At 48.5% G+C, this 19,207-nt stretch overlaps 8 protein-coding genes across 8 annotated transcripts; 2 read left to right on the top strand and 6 right to left on the bottom strand.

Annotated features, from left to right (window-relative positions):
- Positions 1–197: 197 nt before the first annotated feature.
- On the bottom strand, positions 198–1,101 carry J7337_007857 (uncharacterized protein; the record flags this gene model as incomplete). Its single annotated transcript, XM_044825484.1, has 2 exons — positions 198–558; positions 614–1,101. 2 exons carry the CDS (start codon positions 1,099–1,101, stop codon positions 198–200), a joined length of 849 nt encoding a protein of 282 aa, XP_044678401.1.
- A 641-nt stretch (positions 1,102–1,742) lies between these two features.
- Positions 1,743–2,800, bottom strand: J7337_007856 (uncharacterized protein; the record flags this gene model as incomplete). The annotated part of the gene is made up of 2 exons (XM_044825483.1): positions 1,743–2,689; positions 2,737–2,800. 2 exons carry the CDS (start codon positions 2,798–2,800, stop codon positions 1,743–1,745), a joined length of 1,011 nt encoding a protein of 336 aa, XP_044678400.1.
- Positions 2,801–3,319: 519 nt separating this feature from the next.
- On the bottom strand, positions 3,320–4,522 carry J7337_007855 (uncharacterized protein; the record flags this gene model as incomplete). The annotated part of the gene is made up of 1 exon (XM_044825482.1): positions 3,320–4,522. The coding sequence occupies one exon, from the start codon at positions 4,520–4,522 to the stop codon at positions 3,320–3,322; it is 1,203 nt and encodes a 400-aa protein (XP_044678399.1).
- A 1,689-nt stretch (positions 4,523–6,211) lies between these two features.
- On the top strand, positions 6,212–9,252 carry J7337_007854 (uncharacterized protein; the record flags this gene model as incomplete). Its single annotated transcript, XM_044825481.1, has 6 exons — positions 6,212–6,255; positions 6,349–6,540; positions 6,643–6,743; positions 6,794–7,922; positions 7,975–8,935; positions 8,998–9,252. 6 exons carry the CDS (start codon positions 6,212–6,214, stop codon positions 9,250–9,252), a joined length of 2,682 nt encoding a protein of 893 aa, XP_044678398.1.
- Positions 9,253–9,525: 273 nt separating this feature from the next.
- On the bottom strand, positions 9,526–11,071 carry J7337_007853 (uncharacterized protein; the record flags this gene model as incomplete). Its single annotated transcript, XM_044825480.1, has 3 exons — positions 9,526–10,745; positions 10,796–11,004; positions 11,064–11,071. The coding sequence occupies 3 exons, from the start codon at positions 11,069–11,071 to the stop codon at positions 9,526–9,528; spliced, it is 1,437 nt and encodes a 478-aa protein (XP_044678397.1).
- A 919-nt stretch (positions 11,072–11,990) lies between these two features.
- J7337_007852 (uncharacterized protein) lies at positions 11,991–13,367 on the bottom strand (the record flags this gene model as incomplete). The annotated part of the gene is made up of 4 exons (XM_044825479.1): positions 11,991–12,354; positions 12,411–12,668; positions 12,718–12,983; positions 13,032–13,367. 4 exons carry the CDS (start codon positions 13,365–13,367, stop codon positions 11,991–11,993), a joined length of 1,224 nt encoding a protein of 407 aa, XP_044678396.1.
- Positions 13,368–14,125: 758 nt separating this feature from the next.
- Positions 14,126–15,340, bottom strand: J7337_007851 (uncharacterized protein; the record flags this gene model as incomplete). The annotated part of the gene is made up of 1 exon (XM_044825478.1): positions 14,126–15,340. One exon carries the CDS (start codon positions 15,338–15,340, stop codon positions 14,126–14,128), a length of 1,215 nt encoding a protein of 404 aa, XP_044678395.1.
- A 1,707-nt stretch (positions 15,341–17,047) lies between these two features.
- Positions 17,048–19,039, top strand: J7337_007850 (uncharacterized protein; the record flags this gene model as incomplete). The annotated part of the gene is made up of 4 exons (XM_044825477.1): positions 17,048–17,315; positions 17,382–17,464; positions 17,516–18,794; positions 18,846–19,039. 4 exons carry the CDS (start codon positions 17,048–17,050, stop codon positions 19,037–19,039), a joined length of 1,824 nt encoding a protein of 607 aa, XP_044678394.1.
- Positions 19,040–19,207: the final 168 nt, after the last annotated feature.

The following is a 19,207-nucleotide window of genomic DNA, read 5'->3' as shown; positions in this document are numbered from 1 at the left end:
ACGGATAGACCGATACAATTAAAAGACCTAAATACTCGATTATTGCATAGCGGCCATGCGTACTAGTCATAGGTCTACCTCACAATTTTAGATTATGCCGTTTCAAGAGCGGATAGAGAAACACGAAAACAAAGAACCCTGTGACAGGACATTGAAATATTTATCATAGAGAGACTAGCGGCACCATACCGGCACCATCAAAGAGTCATCATCTCAGACATCTCTGCAACAGGGCCCATTGAAGGGTGATACGTAGTCGGCTTTCCATGCATGACTTTCTGCCATGAAGGACTCTTTTCCTTCGCCTTGGCCCAACGTTGCAACTCCAGAGGCACAAGATCTTCACTGCCTACCTCCAGACATCGCAAGGTAAAAGGGAGCAGATGGCTATCGAGTATAGTCGGTCCAACGTCTGACCCAAAGATCCATTGGTCATGGTTCTCATATAAGCCACTCTGTTTACGGTGCTCCACGACCTGTTCAAAAATAGTCTTAAGATCTGCGCGATGCTTAGCTACAACACCAGGTTGGAAGGCAATGGCGTTATGCTGGTTGTGACTAAAGAGTTCTTTAAGTTCAATGCTGCTATATTATTGCACGGGGTATAACTTACAAGGCAAGTTTGGCTTCTAGTGCGGCACGATACTGAGGACTGATATCAGTCCTTTGGAGTATCTTTTCAACTGGCGACGGATTTCGCTGTGTCATTTCCGCTGTCGGTTTCGGGTTGCTGATTGATAGTCCGTAGACAGCATGCAGCCTCTCAAAGAGATCTCGGACAATGCTCTCATTCTTGCCTCCCAGCATGGCAGGGTAGTGTTTCTCTGCGAGATGAAGAGAGATGGCACGGCTCTCAGTAAGAGTCTCTTCGAGCAGGTTGCCCTTCATGGCCGGAACTTGACCTTTTGGGTTGACATTTATCAAGTAATCCTCGCTAAGGTTCTCATGGGCCTTATGGTTGATGAAGTATAGAGTGATGCTTTTAGGTGGTGTTGCACCATGGGTCGTTGGGCCAAGCTGGATGGTGTGACGGGCCATCATTGAGTAGAGAGAGAAGGGAGAGGAGTAGAGAGTGTACTCGGCGTTCTTCCAGTCTGTCATGATGAGAGGTCTTTTGGCAATGCGAAAGTGTATTACAATTGAGCTGCTGATTGTCTCAAACTCCTGGCTTTGGAGTAGTGAGGTATGTGAGGGAAAAGGTCAAGCAATCAGGTGACTCAAGTCAAAGCAGTGCCAAAGGTAGTGCATAGAATGCAATGGCACAAACATTCGTGACACATTTCCAAAAGTAGTAGGATAGGCATGTTGGTCGCATGATATGATTCTTCTTAGGTATTTCTCAAACTTGTTTGCCATCATTTGTTACTGCAAGGTGACTTGCTCATCGATGCCGATATATCCGAGATGGAGTGCAACCAACAGTGATAAGCATGCGCCGTAATCTCTTTCCGCACCTTCGCCAACAAACATAGACCAACCACCAATCAGATGTCTAAATCTTTGGGACTTGCAATGAGATCCGAAAACCGGATGTCATGGGCTCTCCACTCCCCGGATCACACCATTTACACAGGATGGCAAACCACGTAATGTAGCGGGGCGTATGAAAGACCTTATGTTATGATATTGATGAGAGGCTGAACGGGTCATGGCAATGCGAACAATGTTAATCGATTCAAGCAAAAATAAAAGGTGACGATTGGGACTGCCAGAAATAAAATAGCCTTGAACCTGATAGCCAATTAATGCCAATAATTGTTAACGCTCCCCTTGGTAATCAGCCACGCTTTGTCCAGAACATCCACAATTTCCTGGGGCAAAGGTCCTCTCTCCAGCAGATCCAAGTTCTGCTCCAGCTGCTTCTTACTGCTGGCTCCAATGATCACCGCATCGCCTCGCTCAGGATCAAGTTGTGAGTGATGTTCAATCCAGCGGAAAGCACAATCAATCTCCGTAAGCCCATGCTTTTGAGCTTCATCCCTAATAAGCTCAACAGCATCGAAGATGACGTCTTTCCAGAATCGCCTCCTGTACTTGCGACCTTGAAAGGTGTTGGGATCGAAGCGGGACATGGATTCAATATCTGTATCCTGAGTGTCGCGCTTGTACCGCCCAGTTAGCTGACTTCCGGCCAGTGGACTGAAGGCATAAAATGTGATTCCGTAGTGTCTAAGACAAGGAAACAACTCCATTTCAACTGTGCGGTGGATGGCGTTGTACACTCCTTGATAAACCGTAGGTCGAATCCATCCTTTACGAATACACAGTTCGCTCATATAGGCAACCTCCCAAGCCATGTAGTTACTCACTCCGAGCCTGTTGAACTTGCCCTCCTTGTGCAGGTCATTACAAGCTCTGAGAGTCTCCTCAAATGGGGTGTCGCGGTCTGGTCCATGGAGATACCAGAGATCTATCTTGTCGGTCTTGAGGGCCTTGAGAGACTCATCTAGGTGCTTCCGAAGATCATCGGCAGAATGAGTGATTTTACCAGTCCCATCGTGAATATTGGGGTATAGCTTGGTGTCAACTCGGAGACCTCGAGCTTGCCAATCCAGTTGCCCAAGGTATTCTTCAGAGGAACCTTGAGCATACACACGAGCTGTATCAACAACTGTACCACCGTGTTCCTGGAAGAGATCCAGCATGGCACCAGCTTCCTTGAGATCGTGGATACGCGCTTGCTCAACCCCTACTGATGTCAGTAAGAGTCATCTCTTGATAAAAACGCTAGCCTACCTTCTCTGCCAAACGTCATGGCACCGAAAATGACCGGTACACGAGCTTTTTGCGTTTGAGGCATGACGAAAGTAGATGGTGGTCAATTGCAAGAATGTCGAGGAAGAATAGTGGAAATGTCACAACTAATTGTATGATTGAAGGTTACAATTTGAATGATTTCATCGAGGTCGCGAAACTGTCTGGCCTTTTAAGAGAGGGGTCGACCAGCAGATGAACTTGTTCTTGCACTGCACCAACAGACGAAGGGCGCGTGGCAGAGTCCCCACTACAGAAGCCTGTGTGCCAACAAGATTACTGCATCCTAGTGCTGTTTTGTTGTCGATCAGTGCTGTACCGGTGCGGGGTATTAAGGGCTATAGAGTTGGCTGTAGTATTCATTTTCATAGATAAAGAAACTGATTAAAAATATTATCCAGGGTTGAATACATACGCACGATCGAGGCAATGAACTAGGCTACACAGAGTAGAGGGCTACCAGTTTCAAAATATCTACTATTAACGGAGTTTACAAGAGTTATTATTTCCATGAAGTCAATTTCAATCTAACTTATATAATCAATATTCCAACGAAGAGCCCGTTCTATCTAGTAAAATGGGAGATAAACGCATCTCGCAATTCAAATGGGTGCTCTGAGGGTCGCGGCAAATCCTTTGAGACGTCCTGGTTGACGACAACAACAATCAGAGCATTCTTGTCAGCCCATTCAAATGCCTGAATAAGACCTTCAGCACTATCTACAAAGAATTTCTGCTTATAAGGCAAACTTCCACAAAGTGAAAGAAGGTTGTTGGTGCTGATCGGAACAGGCTGATTCCCAGTTGAGCAATGAATGCCATTATGGATCACAACGTGTATCAGTTTGTCCGAGGCTTGGGCAGCCAGAACGGCCACATTGCCCACGTGCATCAAGAAGGAACCATCGCCTTCAACACAAACGACACGACCTTTGTGATGACCAATCTGAACGCCAAAGGCGAGAGGGTATGTGTGGCCCATGGCTCCGATGGATAGGAATGCACGCGACAGGTCCTCTTTGTTCTCTTTTCGAACCATGTAGATCTCACGAGAATTACCCCCAACAGAGGATACAGTGACATCTTCTGGGTAGAGTCTCTTGAGAATGATTCTGATAGAGTGTTCTCGCGACAGAGGAGGTTGGCCCTCGGATGAACGCCAATCTTCAGGCCTGACTAAATGTTTGGTGAGGTTTGTGACAGCTGGGTGCCAAACACCATTACTGGCTTCATGCTCTGGCTTGTATGCAGCAAATCTGTGGTTGGGGATGACAAGAGCGACCGGAGTGCTCCCCTCCTTGGCTGCTTTGACAAGTCTTCCTACTGCAGCCTTGGTTTCTTCAAGAGTGTCTGGTAGGATCTCATAAGGAAACCCCTGCGACTCCAGAGTCTCCAAGGTGCGAGGGCCAGCCAAGAGATGCTCCGGCTCGTCATGCTCTCCTGGACGTCCACGCCAGCCGACCATAAGAAGCATTGGAATCCCAAACACTTCTTTGGCAGCCAGGGACTGTAGAGGGTTCAAAGCATTCGCAAGACCCGAGTTCTGCATGTATGCCACGGCGAGACTCTGAGTTGACAGATAGTAACCTGCAGCCAGCGCGGCAGCAGCACCTTCACTGGCTGTGACGATCTGTTCTGGCGACTTTTTGGTTGCATATAGATATGCTAGGAATCCCTTCAAACAGGAGTCAGGGACACCAAATGCATGAGTGATCCCATTATTGACGAGCGCCTGCTCGTAGAACAAACGAGGATCAATGGTAGTCATGGTGGTTGCACTGTGTAAGAAACTATAGTGGCTTTGAAAGTGTTGTACGAGAATCTTGCTATTGTAGAGGTCATGATGGAAGTGCTTGGGATATTGATGGTTGTAATGATGTATCGAAAGGTCTCTTGCCCCCACGAAGACAGGCAAACTTTCGGGGGCACGGAGTCAACACGAACTCCCAAAACTGGATATTCCGCGCCTCCAAAAGATTGTAACCATGATCATGCGATGACTTTCCTTTTCGAGATGATACTTTTACATGCAGTGAGCCCACGGCTTCTCTCATCAACGACTTATCATTTCGTCTGCAATACTACGGTGATACATGACATGCCGAGATGACGTGGCCTGCTTGATTGGAGTATCTCGTCAATGTTACTGGCTGAGAAAGTGCCCAAGCGCAAGCCGTTACTGCGACCGGTAACTGTACCCTTCTCGTGATACTTCGAGCACGAGTTTCACTGTGTTTGTCGGAGCGTGCAAGGATCATCATATCATCCGAGATGGGGGTGTCGAGGCATGCGATTACGAACATACAGCATAACCTTTCTGACAAGCATGATTAGCTTTTGAGAGGATGTGTCGCACCGAGATATAACAAAGAGAAGATCGACGGTTTCATGGGGTTGTGCATCAGTAACATGGACAATGGCATCATTGGAAGGATTTGGGATGATCTATGCTCATTGGCGTATCTACGCGACCAAGGCCTTGTCCTACGGTCTTACTATGCATGTATGTGCCCCAATCTGGGGTTGCAGACCACTAAACTAGCTCCCCGCTTATCATTTGAGGCGGAACCGACCGCGAGAGGGACTGGAGGGAAACTGTTTGGTGGGTTCGAACGGGAATTTGACAGGGGTCTAATTGCATAAGGTTGGCTGGCCTTTCAGTCTTTTCACACTGTTGATGTTCACACGGCGTATGCACTCTCCTGCAAGATTACGAGTACGGGTCGCAAACCCTGTCCCCAGCTACTACCGGGCCCTATCTTATGCTTCTTTCAGTTACCGCCCCTAAACACGCCCGTGCCGAGATATCCGTGAGACGCGGGCTCTTGTCTATGTTGCATTTTACTAACCCTACACCTCCTCCGCGAAATAGTGGGGGGAGGGATGAAACCCTCACGATTCATGGCAATAATGGCATCGGCATCTGAGATCTATACGCGCCACCCTGCGAAAGGTTCCGCTGTCTGGATGGTGATGGAAAACCGGCTGGGGATTGGGGACGGCACGTATCATCAGAGGTTTACGTTTCGGGCAGCTCACATATTCCGGTTATGGATTGTCGCTTCATCTATCCAAATCCGTTATTTCTGAGTTTGTCGAAAGATAAGCATTTGGTCTCACCAAATCGCGTGCAGCAGACTTCCAAAGGCCGGCTTACCAAGTAGTGAAATTGTTTACGGTCATACCACGTTTCTGCTCAACCTCTATTTCGACAGTCGTTTGATACATCGAATATCACAATGTTAAACTATTTGCTGGCTTTAATAGTATTCATAGTCACAGCGCAAGGTAAGCGGCTGTCAGCGGGCTTGTAGCCGGAATTTGCACACTAATGGGTACCTGTAGCTGAGTCGTCAATATCGACTGTTGTTCAGTCCAAGACGGCCTCGCCTGAGATTGCGGTCGCTCCTAGTCTGACACCAACATTCCGGGATCCTCATGCACCCAACCCACAGACATGTCCAGGCTACAAGGCGACAAATATCAAGAGGGATCTCAAAGGTGTGAAGGCAGACTTGACCATAGCTGGACCTGACTGTCAGGCGTTGTATGTATTCATCTCACTCAGTATAACACTCCTCTGATTATATATAGTGGTAACGACATTCGTGACCTGGTACTCGAGGTTCAGTATCAGACAAAGGAGAGACTGAATGTCAAGATATTCCCCAAGTATCTGTCTGAACAGAACAGAACTCAGTATATCCTACCGGACTCACTTGTATTCGAGCCAGGGAGAGATGAGAAGACGACAATCTCAAATAGTGATCTCAGATTCGAGTTTACGTGAGTCGTTGAGTCGCTCCACGATGTCATTCATATGAGCTGATCCATTCACCAAAGTAACTCACCAAACTTTCAGTTCAAAATCACCCGGAGCTGTGATAGAGAGGTCCTGTTCTCAACGTACGGCCATGTCATCGTATTTGAGGACCAATTCGTTGAACTGGTAACTAGCATGGAGCCCGACTACAATGTCTATGGACTAGGTATGGTACGCACCAATGAGTATCTGGAACTGAGCTGACATTTGTAATAGCTGAGAACATCCATGATTTCCATCTGGGGCAGAACTTCACTCAGACCTTCTGGACCAATGACGCTGGCATAGAGCACGGGAACCCTATAGATGGAAACATCTATGGTGTCCATCCCTTCTACCAGGAGAGTCGATACCACAAAGGTAGCAACACCACTTCTCACGGTGTATATGCCCGAAACGCTCATGGCCAAGAATGGCTTCTGAGACCAGAGACTTTGACATACCGCACCATCGGTGGAAGTGTTGACCTCTACTTCCTCAGTGGCCAGAACAAGCAAGGCGGGTCTACTGCTGTTGAAACTATGCGCCAGTATCACACTGGTTGCGTCGGCTTACCTGCCATGCAAATGTTTTGGACACTGGGCTTTCACCAATGTCGATTGGGATATGATACCCTCGACAAGATCGAAGCTGTTGTTGAGAACTACAGAGCCGCTGATATTCCTCTTGAGGCTATTTGGTCAGACTTTGACATGTTTGATGGTTTCCGCAGCTTCGCCAACAACCCTGTCACTTTCCCGCCTAATCGTATGGCAGAGTGGGTAAATTGGCTTCATGAGAACGAGCAGTACTACGTTCCGCTGGTATGGGCCAACATATACCGTCCGAATCCTGATGATCCAAAGGATACTTATGGTCCCTATGAACGCGGCGCCAAGCTAAAAGCATTTATCAGAGATCCAGAGTCAGGTGACTTCTACACGGGCAACAACTGGCCTGGGTTTGTTGTTTGGGGAGACTTCATGCTACCTGAGACACACAAATGGTGGGCTGAAGAGCTCAAGATATGGTATGATAGCGTACCTTATGATGGAATGCTCTCTGATCTTACAGAGCCCGCTTCGTACTGCGTGGGCCCCTGCGGCAATAGTCGCCTGGATATGAACCCCGTTCACGTTCCCTTCCTGATCCCAGGGGAGAAGCTCAGGATGTTTTATGAGTATCCAGATGGCTTTAGTGTGACTAATCACTCCGAGTTTGAAAGAGCAAAAGAGCTTGCAGCCAATCAATCAGCGGAGGTCGAGGCTGCCCACGTCTTCCAAGACCCTGCCACTAGCACCCTAGGACGTACGGAGCCAACTCCAGGTGTCAGGAACCTTACATATCCACCTTATGTTCTCAACAAGTAAGTCAGCTTTGTTTATCATGTTGACACAATATGTTGATCGTCATCGTAGCCTGCAACCAGGCCACTCCATCAGGAGAATGACCATCTCTCCAGATGCAACTCACAACGACGAGTTGAACACCACGGAATACCAGTTACATAATTTGTTTGGAAATCAAATCTCCAATGCGACTTACCACGGTCTGCTTGAACTGTTCCCTGGTCGCCGTCCATTCAACATCGCCCGTGGCAACTTTGCTGGCATCGGCCGATACGCTACGAGATGGGGCGGTGATAACTCATCAAAATGGGGTAGTATGTTCTTATCCATTTCGCATGCTCTGACGCACATGATGGCTGGCATTCCAATGTTTGGAGTTGACATCTGCGGCTACTCCCATAACGCCAGTTTTGACCTTTGTGCTCGATGGATGTCTCTGGGAGCCTTCATGCCCTTCTATCGTAATCATAACATGGGCGGTACTATATCCCAAGAAGCGTTTGTATGGTCATCTGTTGCTGAGGCTTCGCGTCGAGCTATAGCGATAAGATATAGCCTCCTCAACTACATCTACACCTTGTTTCACTACGCCAATACCCAAGGCGACCTTGTCATGCGGGCTTTGGCATGGGAGTTCCCAAATGACGAGACACTCAAGGCTACCTATTCTCAGTTCTTGCTGGGCGCATCCCTTCTGGTGACACCAGTGCTGACACCAAACTCCAACAAAGTCAGAGGTGTGTTTCCTGGGATTGGAGAGGGAACACGTTGGTATGATTGGTACACACTGAGTGAAGTCCATGCCAAACCTCAAGAGAACGTCACTCTTGATGCGCCTTTGGAACATATCAACCTCCACATCAGAGGCGGCACGGTATTCACATTGCAAAAACCCGGAAATACAACTGCAGCGACAAGAAGGAACCCGTTCTCACTTATCTTGGCCCTAGACGATAATGAGTACGCTGAAGGAAGCGTGTATTTTGACGACGGTGTCAGCCTCGAGCCAGAAGCCACCAAGACTGTCGCAGTAAGTGAAATGGCTCATGCTCTCAGCATTGAACAGTTTGACTAATTAATTATGCTCTACAGTACACTTTCAGGGAGGGGATTCTGAGAGCGGAAACCACTGGTGACTACGAAGTCAAGCCTCCTCTTGTGAACATAACTGTTACTGGTCTCCGTAAGGCACCCAAGAGCGTGGAGTTCCATGCTGATAAAGGAAACCAAAAAGGGCTGTTGCCCAAGCTTGTATACAATAATGGCACGGCATATGTGACGGAACTGGAACAGTTTACACGGGATGGTGGCTTTGGACATGACTTTGAGGTCAGTTTCAAGTATTAAAGCTGTAATAAAATAGATTGCCTTGTAATGGCACTTCACCATTTGACTTTTGAGATCTGCCCCTCCCAGTCTCTTTTGTTAATACATTGTGTGATGCTATCGCTTACTGCGGGTAGGATTCCCTGACATTCTAACTTGTCTATGCAAGTAGATAAAGTATCTAACAGGGGATCAAGTAAAACAGCATTCTTCTCGTCAAGCCATTTCACATACTCAATCGTGTTTTATGTAAATATGTATGAGTGAGGTCTGTCTATGACGCGCCATGGCTTCTCAATTACGCCGTCCAAAGGTCCACGACTCAGGCCACCAGCTCCATATTACAACCCAGCCTCCAGCAAGAGAAACAAGACCAGTAAAGAGAATAAGCGGCCCATAACTACTACCATACCCAAAGTGTTGGCAGTCAGAAATTGTACCAGCGTTGATTAGCCATACACTCGCTGCACCTCCAACTAGATACCCGATACCTCTTACACCGTTGATTAAACCGTATATCAGCCCAGCATCTATAGACTCCCCCCTCTCCGCCGAGTCATTCTCCATTTGCTTGAGGATACCTCCCCAAGTAGCACTGTAGCCACTTGAGAAGAAGCCAAACGTGATGGAGAAGAGAACCAAGAGAAAGACACCTCCTTGTGTAGTGTTTCCCCAAAAGAGGAATACGGCTAGTCCGCTCGTTACACATGGAATCGCAGACACAGTCTGCGCTGACAGCACAATTTGCTTGTTGTCGCTTAGCCATCCGAAGAAAGCAGATGCAAGGATCCCAACGGCGTTCTGTAGAGCCAAGACAGTAGTTGCCATTGTCTCGGACAGGAGACTAAAATCTTGCGCATAAGTGCCAAGGTACGTCTGGGGTAAACCATAGCCAGTGCCTTGGAAAAAGACTGCGATACTATAGAAGTATATAGCAGGGTGTTTGAGAAAGTCCCAAGGGATGTTCCTCTCTGGTGTCTTGTGCATGGCAATTCTTGATGGCGGGATAGGAACAAGGCTGATACTGAGAATGCTCGCAGCGCCGACGAACACCGACCAAGCAGTCATAGTTGTCCGGAAGCCCCAAGTATCCAGTGAAGCTTTAAACAGGAATGGACCAAGAGTTCCAACGATGTTCTTGCACGACAAGACCAGTCCGTACGCTACGGATCGGTTGCTGGTGGTGTACCATTCACCCAAGGAAAGGGTGATGGGGCTGTAGATTAAGGCGCATCCAAACGCTGAGGTGATACCCTGCGTGACGAGCAGATGCCAGACGTTGGTGCTGAACGTTGAAAGGAAGAAACTGATGGATGCAATGAGGGCACCGCAAAAAGCAGCCTCTTGACGCCGGTACGCCCATCGTCTCGTGAACAGGGCGAAAAGGAAGGGCATGGAGAGGTACATGATGCCATTGGCAGTTGTTCCGATCGCGCCTGTGATGTCCTTGTTTCCCTGGAGAGTCCAGTTGTTGAAGTAATATTCCTCTAATACTCCGTAGCTAATTGCAAAGCCTGGACGTCCTGTGAGTAGATGTATAGCACAGTGCTAGTGGCAGACATACCCCAGATTGGTATTTGGATGACCCCATTAGCTGCCAGGACTCGAATGAGGGTTCGCCTGGGAATATGGTCGCGCTTTAATTCGCTTTCGCTGATGGCGATGTCGTTTTCCAGGTCAGAGTCGGATGCTTCGTCGCCGGCCGAAGCGCCCGGCTCGACGAGTGGAATTTGGTCGACATTGTTTCGAGACACAGGCTGGTATTCGGGTCTGCTAGGAAACAACCATGTCAGTCACTAAGTCACGGAGACGAGGGAACATAATGAGCCTACCTGGCCATGATGGTGAATAACTTATGGTGAATCGCGATATCAGTTGAATGGATCATGAAGATAAATTGAAGATTGAACCGCGTAACAGGATGTCTGCTTGGGAACAGAAGAGAGAGTCGATGACAGTAAGGTACTGTGCAATGAGTGCTGCTTGGCGGGGCATCCAGAAGACCCCTCATCTGCCAACTTCCAAGCCTGCGCCCTGCCAATGGCACCAGAACAGCAGATTAGGCAAAGATCTGACAATCACCACAAAAACGGCCTCTGACTCAAGACCCCAAGGATTCACAACTTGGGAGAAAACAAGCCAAATGACGTATCAGAAAAGTACAACTTTGTTTGTTTCCTCACAGCAACGGATGTTACGGCACCTCAGACCCGCATCAGTAGCATTGCAGCATGCAAACGCGGAGCACAGCCAATCCTTCGCCGCGGAGGGCGTGCCACTAAGAACCCCCATTAGTTAGACTTTCCCCATACCCACCGGCTCAACTTGTCTCCTCAAAGTTCTTATCTCCGCTTTAGCACGTCTTGGCCCCTGCAATTGCTGTGTCACCATACCGGGAAATCTGAGTCCGAGCACTCTTAGGCGGGATTGGGAAATTGATCGCGTGCTCGCCAGATTTTGAGATACCGCTTTATCCGGGCCGTGAGACTTGATGCACATAAGCATAAGCATGCATGAGAACAAGCTTTGCCAAGGTTGATTAAGATCTTCACTGGACCGTGGCTGACCCCACGGTTACACATTCAGTTTTGACAAGGTTTTTATCAAAGGTCATAATAGCATCGCGTGTATGACTGCGAATAAGATACTGTCATATCATTGTTCATTATAGCCATGTATTTCCGTGTCATGTCATAGTACGAAGCAATTACCTTTCCAAGGTAATGATTCCACGAATAAGGCCTTGGAAAGTGTTATCTTCAGTCTGCGTGGAGCAAAACCTTGTGAGGTCGATCATCAACTTGCACCCCGCCCCTCCTCTTCCAATCAGAATCATGATACGGGAGTTTCCAGCCCCCTTCACTCTCAGGCGTAGAGACCCACAGTCGCAGGAGATGGCGACGGGGAGCGGGTGGCTCATGGTCAGTGTAGGCCTGACGGGAATGATAGAGATGATTGTTTGTCATGAAGTGGACATCTCCGACCTCGAGGACATTGCCGATGGATTCTCTGTAGCAGGTTTGGTCAAAGAACTCGATCGCCTCTGCTTGTGCATCCGATAGAGGAGGTATGATGCCTTTGTCAGAGAATCGCTTCAGAGACCTGACATAGTTTGGATCAAACCTACAGAAATTGTCAGTTTCTTCCATTCATGTTTTGATTGCGCAGAAGTGACAAACTTGGAGTAGACTCTGCCATTTCCCTTCTCAATGTAGTAGATGGCACATCTAATGTAATCCTCTTGTCCATCGCTGACTTCTCCCTTTCGGTCAAAGTACCAAATGGGTTGAGTGAGGAGTTCCGCGATATCAGGTCGCTCCTCTTGCATGACGTTCCAGACCTGATGGCCCGAAACGATGTTGTTCTCACCTCCCTTGAGCGGAGTATTGAGGCAGAGAAGGCCAACGATATCTGCCGGGTCAGCATGGAAGGTTTGCCTAGAATACGAGTAAGATCGACTGCCGAGAAGGGTTTCGAGTCACATACCTTGCCGTGGTTCTATACAGCCGGACCTTGTGGAAGTCCGCCGGGTTCTCACCCAGGTCCTTGATATGCCCCAGCACATGGCCCCTACCGTTCTGACTCACGATATGCCCAAAGTGAGCGCCCAAGCCCATGTATGCCGTGGACGACTTGCGCATTCCCCATTCTTTGACAGGCATGCCTTGGAACAAGATGAACCCATAGCCATTGATCATATCATCTCGGACCTCTTCAAGATATTTCTCCATGCGAGGAAGAGGAAACAGCTCCTGAATAGCTATGTCAGTATGTATATCCATGCGAGGCTTGACTCATACCTTGCACATCTCGTTCAGGTCCCGACCACTGTTGATGTAATTCTCAGCAGCGGTGCTCAGGTCTTCGAGCTCCTCCGGAGTAAAGGGATGCTTCCAGATAGCCTCTTTCTCAGGAGAGCCTGACAGATCATCTTTAGTCCAGGCCGTGATGCCAGTGATCTTCTTGGGAAAGTCTGAGTATGGGTGTATTTCCTCGTAGAGAGGAGGCTGCTGGCCAGTGGTTTTGTAGCCATCTGGGAAGAGTGCTGATTTGGGCTTCACCTCTAACTTGGTGCGGTACTCAGTTTTGGGGAGATGCGAAAAGTCACTGACGGTTTCGATGAGACCGGGAGCCATCTTGGAAGCGTCAAGTTCAAAGTGTTAAAGTGTATTGGGTAGTTATGGTTGTTTGTGTTTCTCTAGCTTAGTCGGCATGTACAGTGCTTTGAAGACACCAACATGCCTTTATAATTTGGACTACTTTCAGCATCTATCTTGGAATCAGTATGCTTGGACTAGCAATATCACTGTTACTCAAAGCATCCCGGGGTCTTACTCAATCACGCCACGTCTACAGATCCGTTCACTTTGTGCCGCTCCAAATATGTCGTTACATATCGAAAGTCACAAGCGTGACGTAGCCAGCCTAGGGACCCTCACACCTCCATATGCCGATGATCCGTGCGGTTAATGTTGACAATCTGAAGTCAGCTTGACCACATATGCAGTACTACCCAACACCCACCTAATATGCAAGTGCATGAAACGCGAGATGGCGCAATTCAAGATACCAGAATGCAAGCTGCCCAATCCAGGATAGAGCCCTGTCGCTCTGTGAGGATACAAAACCCGAAATATGAGATGTGCAAGGTTAATGGCCCGAGAGGTTCCTCACATGTACACGTGTTTCCTGGATAACAGATACAGCGTACGATATATCTTTGCAATCTTAATTATGTGTACGTAACATTATTACTTATCTCTCATGCCACAGGCACCTGGCTGCTAGGATTACATCGCTGTGTAGGACTATTGAATAACATGCATGAAGATTTACGGCGAGGTTCGCTCCAAGATAAGACAGTGAATAAACGGTGAAATAAGCTTAACCTAATCTAGTAAACATCTACCTGGGTGACAAGCTCCGCAACAGGAACCACCTGCTTCGCGTTGATCTTGAGAAGTTCCTTGACGCTGACAATGCGTGTGTCTGCCTCGCACCCGGCCAGCTTCCCCTCTAGCAAGTCGATCACAGTAGCCTGAATGTTCTCCGAGGCTGTCGCTTCCGCAACAATCCTGTACATCCTGGCCTCATTGCTCTCCTCACCCCAGACACTACGGCTCCGAAGCTTTCTGAGAAGGCAGCCGTAGTTACGCGCCTGAATCATTGCTCGTATCTCGGCGTCGTTGTAGAACAGGTCCAGGTTCTTGGCTAGGATCTTGTCAGAGATAGAGCCGACGGCGCTGATCTTGGCGCGCATCAGGTGGTTGGCATAGATGATAACGTTGGCGCCTGCTTCGTACAGAGCATCCTTGGGTATCTCCGAGTATGTAGTGGGAACGACAACAAGAGGTGTCTGGGAGTCGTACTCGCGGTACTCGCGCAAGAACCGGGTCACCTCATGAGGAGATTTACTCTTGGAGTGGATCATAATAGCGTCGACACCCGCCTCGTGGTAGATCTTGGCTCGCTTGAGGGCATCTTGATGCGCAGCCTCGTAAGACCTGCTTTCCTCTTCTGCATCTGCCTTGGAGACACGACAGCAGAAGGATTCAATACGGGCGGTGATCATGGGACCGCCCTTTGCCTTTGCATTCACCTCTTTGAAAGCGCGGATTACTTCTGCGAATTCGTGAGGATCAGCCAAGGCCTGTGAAGCCGATGACGCTGCAAGCGAGTTGACCTTTTGGCCTGGGGCTAAAACGGCCTTGTCCTCGATGACAACCATGCCGACGCCGACAAGGTTCATGAGTGCCACCAGGGCAGGGATGTCTGCAATATCACCACCACTATCTGCGTCAAAAGCTGCGCAGAGGGAACGGTTGCATGTTTTTCGCTTAAGCTCCCCGTCAAGAGCGAGGAGTGATGCCCGCTGAAGAGGGGAGAGCGTCTCACTGTCTGGAATACCTAGGTAGGTAGTCTGACAGAGACCGCTGTACCAGATGCCGTCGAACTTCTGGCCATTCTTGCCAACGGTTGCTCTGATGATCTCTGTTGAGGTGCCATCATGAGTTTCACAGAGGATGATTTTGTTGTTGTTCTGGGCCAGTGCTGAGCGCACAGAAGAGAAGGCAGGGGAGGGTGAGGGTTCAATATGAAGAGAGCCCATCTTGTTGGTTTGGTGGTCTTTGTACGACTTTAACACGGATAGTGTTTTTATCAAGTGAGAAGAGGGTTGTGAACGACGAAGGTGAGTTTCATTGAGATATTGATTTTAGGGTCTAAATCCAGCCAAGAGCCGGCCATTTTCACCCATTATTATACTTCTTCACTATCTTAGCCATGGCCTCTGAAGCAGTAAGAACCCTTGTCCACAGTCAGTGGGACATATTCTCATCAGCTACGCTTATTGTCAATACTGGTCTTCACTTCCTACTCGAGTCTTGTATCTTGTGAGTTATTGCCTAGTTCGTCTGTTCCCTATTGTCACCTCGTTCACCGTGCTCAGATGGGTAGGGGTCCCAATGCGGCTTCTGTCAGCTTTCCCGAGATATCTTGGTCCTTGATGATGTTACACACCCTCACTGCTCACCGTATCTGGATATCATGAACCAGTTAGGGTGCAGAAAGAGTAGATTCTGGTAGTCTGTGTGTTTCTTGGCTTTCGGTAAAGATGCCGATGACCCCACGTAATTACAGATAAGAACAGGTAACAATTCCGTGCCAGCAATTGCATCATCCGGGTCTCGTGCCTCGTTTCCGTATTTACTTTAGAATGAACAATATGCATTATCACGCAGCATGACATCGCCGATCTTTACAGATTAAGCTTTGTGGAGGTGGGGAGTAAGGCCACGTCGTCAATCTCCAGAGACAACAACAGAGAGATGGCGTCCCTCGCGAGTCAAGATAGAGGAACTTTGTGCGGCGGCCGTTATAGGGTCGAATTAATGGTGTCCACAATGCACCTCAACTCCCCGTCTCAAGATTGAGATTCGTAACTGCAAGCACAAAAATAGATGTCTACTCCGTACAGAACCCCGAAATTCACCGAATGGAGGATTTTGGTGCGTAGATCCCTGCGTAAGCGGGTCCGAGGTTGTATGCACAAGGACGGCACATGAGGTGATAAGCGCATTGTGGGGAGAACAAGCTCAGAATCATGAGCGTTAGTCTACCAACTTATTCAACTAAACATGTTTACTGTGTGGAGATGCCTCGCCCGGAGACTCCGCCTTAACTAACCCCGGCCCGGGCCGAATCGCCAAGCTGGCTTGTCTATCTTGCAGGGCTCATACCAAGGAACTTGCGTCGCACTAACGCTCAGGAACTATTGCGGATGATCCATCTCGCGTAATGGGACTGTTCCGGGTAGGCAGCAACGGTCTCTAGTGTTGCAACCTGGTGCATGGGTAGGTAGTGTTGCAATCTCAGCCGCAAGCTGGCGGACGGCACGGGATACACTGACTCAGGAATCGACAATGCGACACTGGCACTTCGTTGCCGTATCGTCTTATCTTACGAAAGTCTTTCAAATAAGTGACTAGGATTGGAAAAGCTATTGTAATGATTGGTAGATCCTCATGTCAGCATGTTGATTGTAGATGCCGAATATCCTTTCTTTGCTATTGTCCTTCTGCCCCGAATACGCGTAGCCCTGGTCTTCGCTTGCGTGAGGGGAAATACGAGCAGATGGAAGTATAGAAGCAGCGATATCGGGTGGCTTGGGTCAATACGCCCAGATGGATGAATTGAGGTTGTGAAGCTTAGTACCGTAGAGAGTATTCCCAGCCTAAATTATTTTTTTGTGTATAAATTCGCAGATTGTATGGGGGCTTCGCATACCATTGACAAAAGGAGTACCAAATACGCCGTCATGCAGATTCTTCCTGTTTTTTGTTCTCTTCTTGTGTCAGCACTCGCTGAAGACGTACCCCCTCAGTTTGATGATGGGCAACTTACTGGCAATGGCTTTGGTATACCTGGTATCAATGCCACATATGACTATGTGATCGTTGGCGGTGGTACAGCAGGTGCCCTTGCAGCAGCACGCCTCACTGAGCACAGTAACGCGACTGTTGCCTTGGTTGAAGCAGGAGGATTCTATGAACTGAGCAATGGTAACGTCAGCCAGTTGCCCTTTAGTAAGTCACACAATATCTTTGCGACTCTCGCGACTCTCAGCCACCCAACTTACTAATATTACTCAGGGATCAACGATTGGAAAGGCTCGGGGGGCGCGTCTAGCTGGCAGCCACTCATTGATTGGGGATATTTTACTCAGCCTCAAAACGTGAGTACCTCCAAATTTTCATTATATCCATCACTTTCTAATGTTCGGTAGAACGGCAAGAAGATTCATTATGCCCAGGGCAAAACGTTTGGCGGCAGCAGTGCTAGAAACTTGATGATGTTCAATCGCCCTACTAAAGGAGCATACAAGCATTGGGCCGAGAAAGTAGGCGATAATGCCTACACGTGGGAGAACATGCTCAAGTTCAACACAAGAACTATGAAGTTCTCAGACAATAGCCAACACCGCCCTCCGAATGCCACGGGTCTTTATGACACCGCGGCTTTTTCAGAGAAAGGGGGTCCCCTACACCTCACCTTTCCAGGCTACGTCTTCCCAGTTTCGTGGGACGCCATCAAAGCCTTTGAAGCACTGGGTTTCAAAGAGATTCCAAGCTTCACTGCTGGTGTCTTGCAAGGTTGGGGCTGGTGGCAGTTCTCCATCAACCCTGATACTGGTCTCCGAGACTCTTCAGAGAGTTCATTTTTGCAGCAAAGCTTGGGTCGGCCTGGCTTGACAACATACATCAACACCATGGCCCGCAAGATTCTCTTCTCTGGCCAAAAGGCCATTGGTGTCACTGTTGATAACTATGGCCAACAATCTTTCAATCTGACCGCCCGAAAGGAAGTCATCGTTGCTGCCGGGCTCTGGAGCAGCCCTCAGTTGCTCATGGTTTCTGGCATTGGGCCCGAAGAAACCCTCAAAAAGTTCGACATCCCAGTCCTATCGAATCTACCGGGAGTCGGCCAAGGCACACATGATTCAGCTGCCGTCCATGGGCCTATCTGGGAGATTGAAGGTATTTCAACGGGCGGTTGGAAACAGCCCTCCAAGATGAAAGAAGCCATCACCGAGTTCAATCAACACAAGAAAGGACCTCTTACCAACGGCGGCGTTGATGTTGGGGCATTTGAGAAGATTCCTCTCGCAAATCTTAGCAAGAAGGCCCAAGAGGATCTCGCTCAGTATCCTGACGACTGGCCTGAGGTAGAGTTCATCATGCAGATGGTTGATCCTCCAGCTGGTGCGACTGGCAAGAACTACGCTGCCATGACCATCAGAATGGTTGGGACAGTCAGTCGTGGCAACATGACTATCTCATCTGCGAGCAACCTTGACCCTCCTGTCATTGATCCAAACTGGCTACGAGCAGATACAGATAAGGAGGTTGCTCTGTATGCCCTCCGCAGAGCCCGACAGCTTTGGGAGCATATTCCTTCCAAAATTGGTAAGGAGATATATCCTGGCGCCAACATCACCAGTGACGAACATTTGCTGGATCTCACTTACGACAACCTCGACCCGACGCATCATGGCACTGCTTCTTGTGAGTTCACGTCTCTATGATACGAAACAAGGTCATACTAATTCATTACAGGCAGTATGGGCAAAGCTGGTGATTCATCAGCAGTGGTCGACTCTAAGGGTCGCGTTTTCGGCATCAAGAATTTGCGTGTTATTGATTCTTCTACCATGCCACTAACACCACCTGGACACACAATGGGTCCAACATATGGCAATGCTGAGAAATTGATACAGGATATTTTAAATGCCTACCATGGTTTAGAGTAGCTGCGATCAGCCTGTTCGCGCAGTATCATAGCAGAGAGACGTTTCGCTATCAATACTCGTAGATAATGGCTTCAATTCGTCTTCAGTAATTTTGCTTTGGCATTGTCTTGATGATTTGATGTCAACGCTTCACCCAAACCTTCTGACTCTATCATGCGCCCCAATTCG

The sequence above is a fragment of the Fusarium musae genome, chromosome 6, assembly GCF_019915245.1.
Source record: "Fusarium musae strain F31 chromosome 6, whole genome shotgun sequence".
NCBI lineage: Eukaryota > Fungi > Ascomycota > Sordariomycetes > Hypocreales > Nectriaceae > Fusarium > Fusarium musae.
The sequence above is the reverse complement of the archived record's forward strand: the minus strand, read 5'-3'. Positions and strand labels throughout refer to the sequence as shown.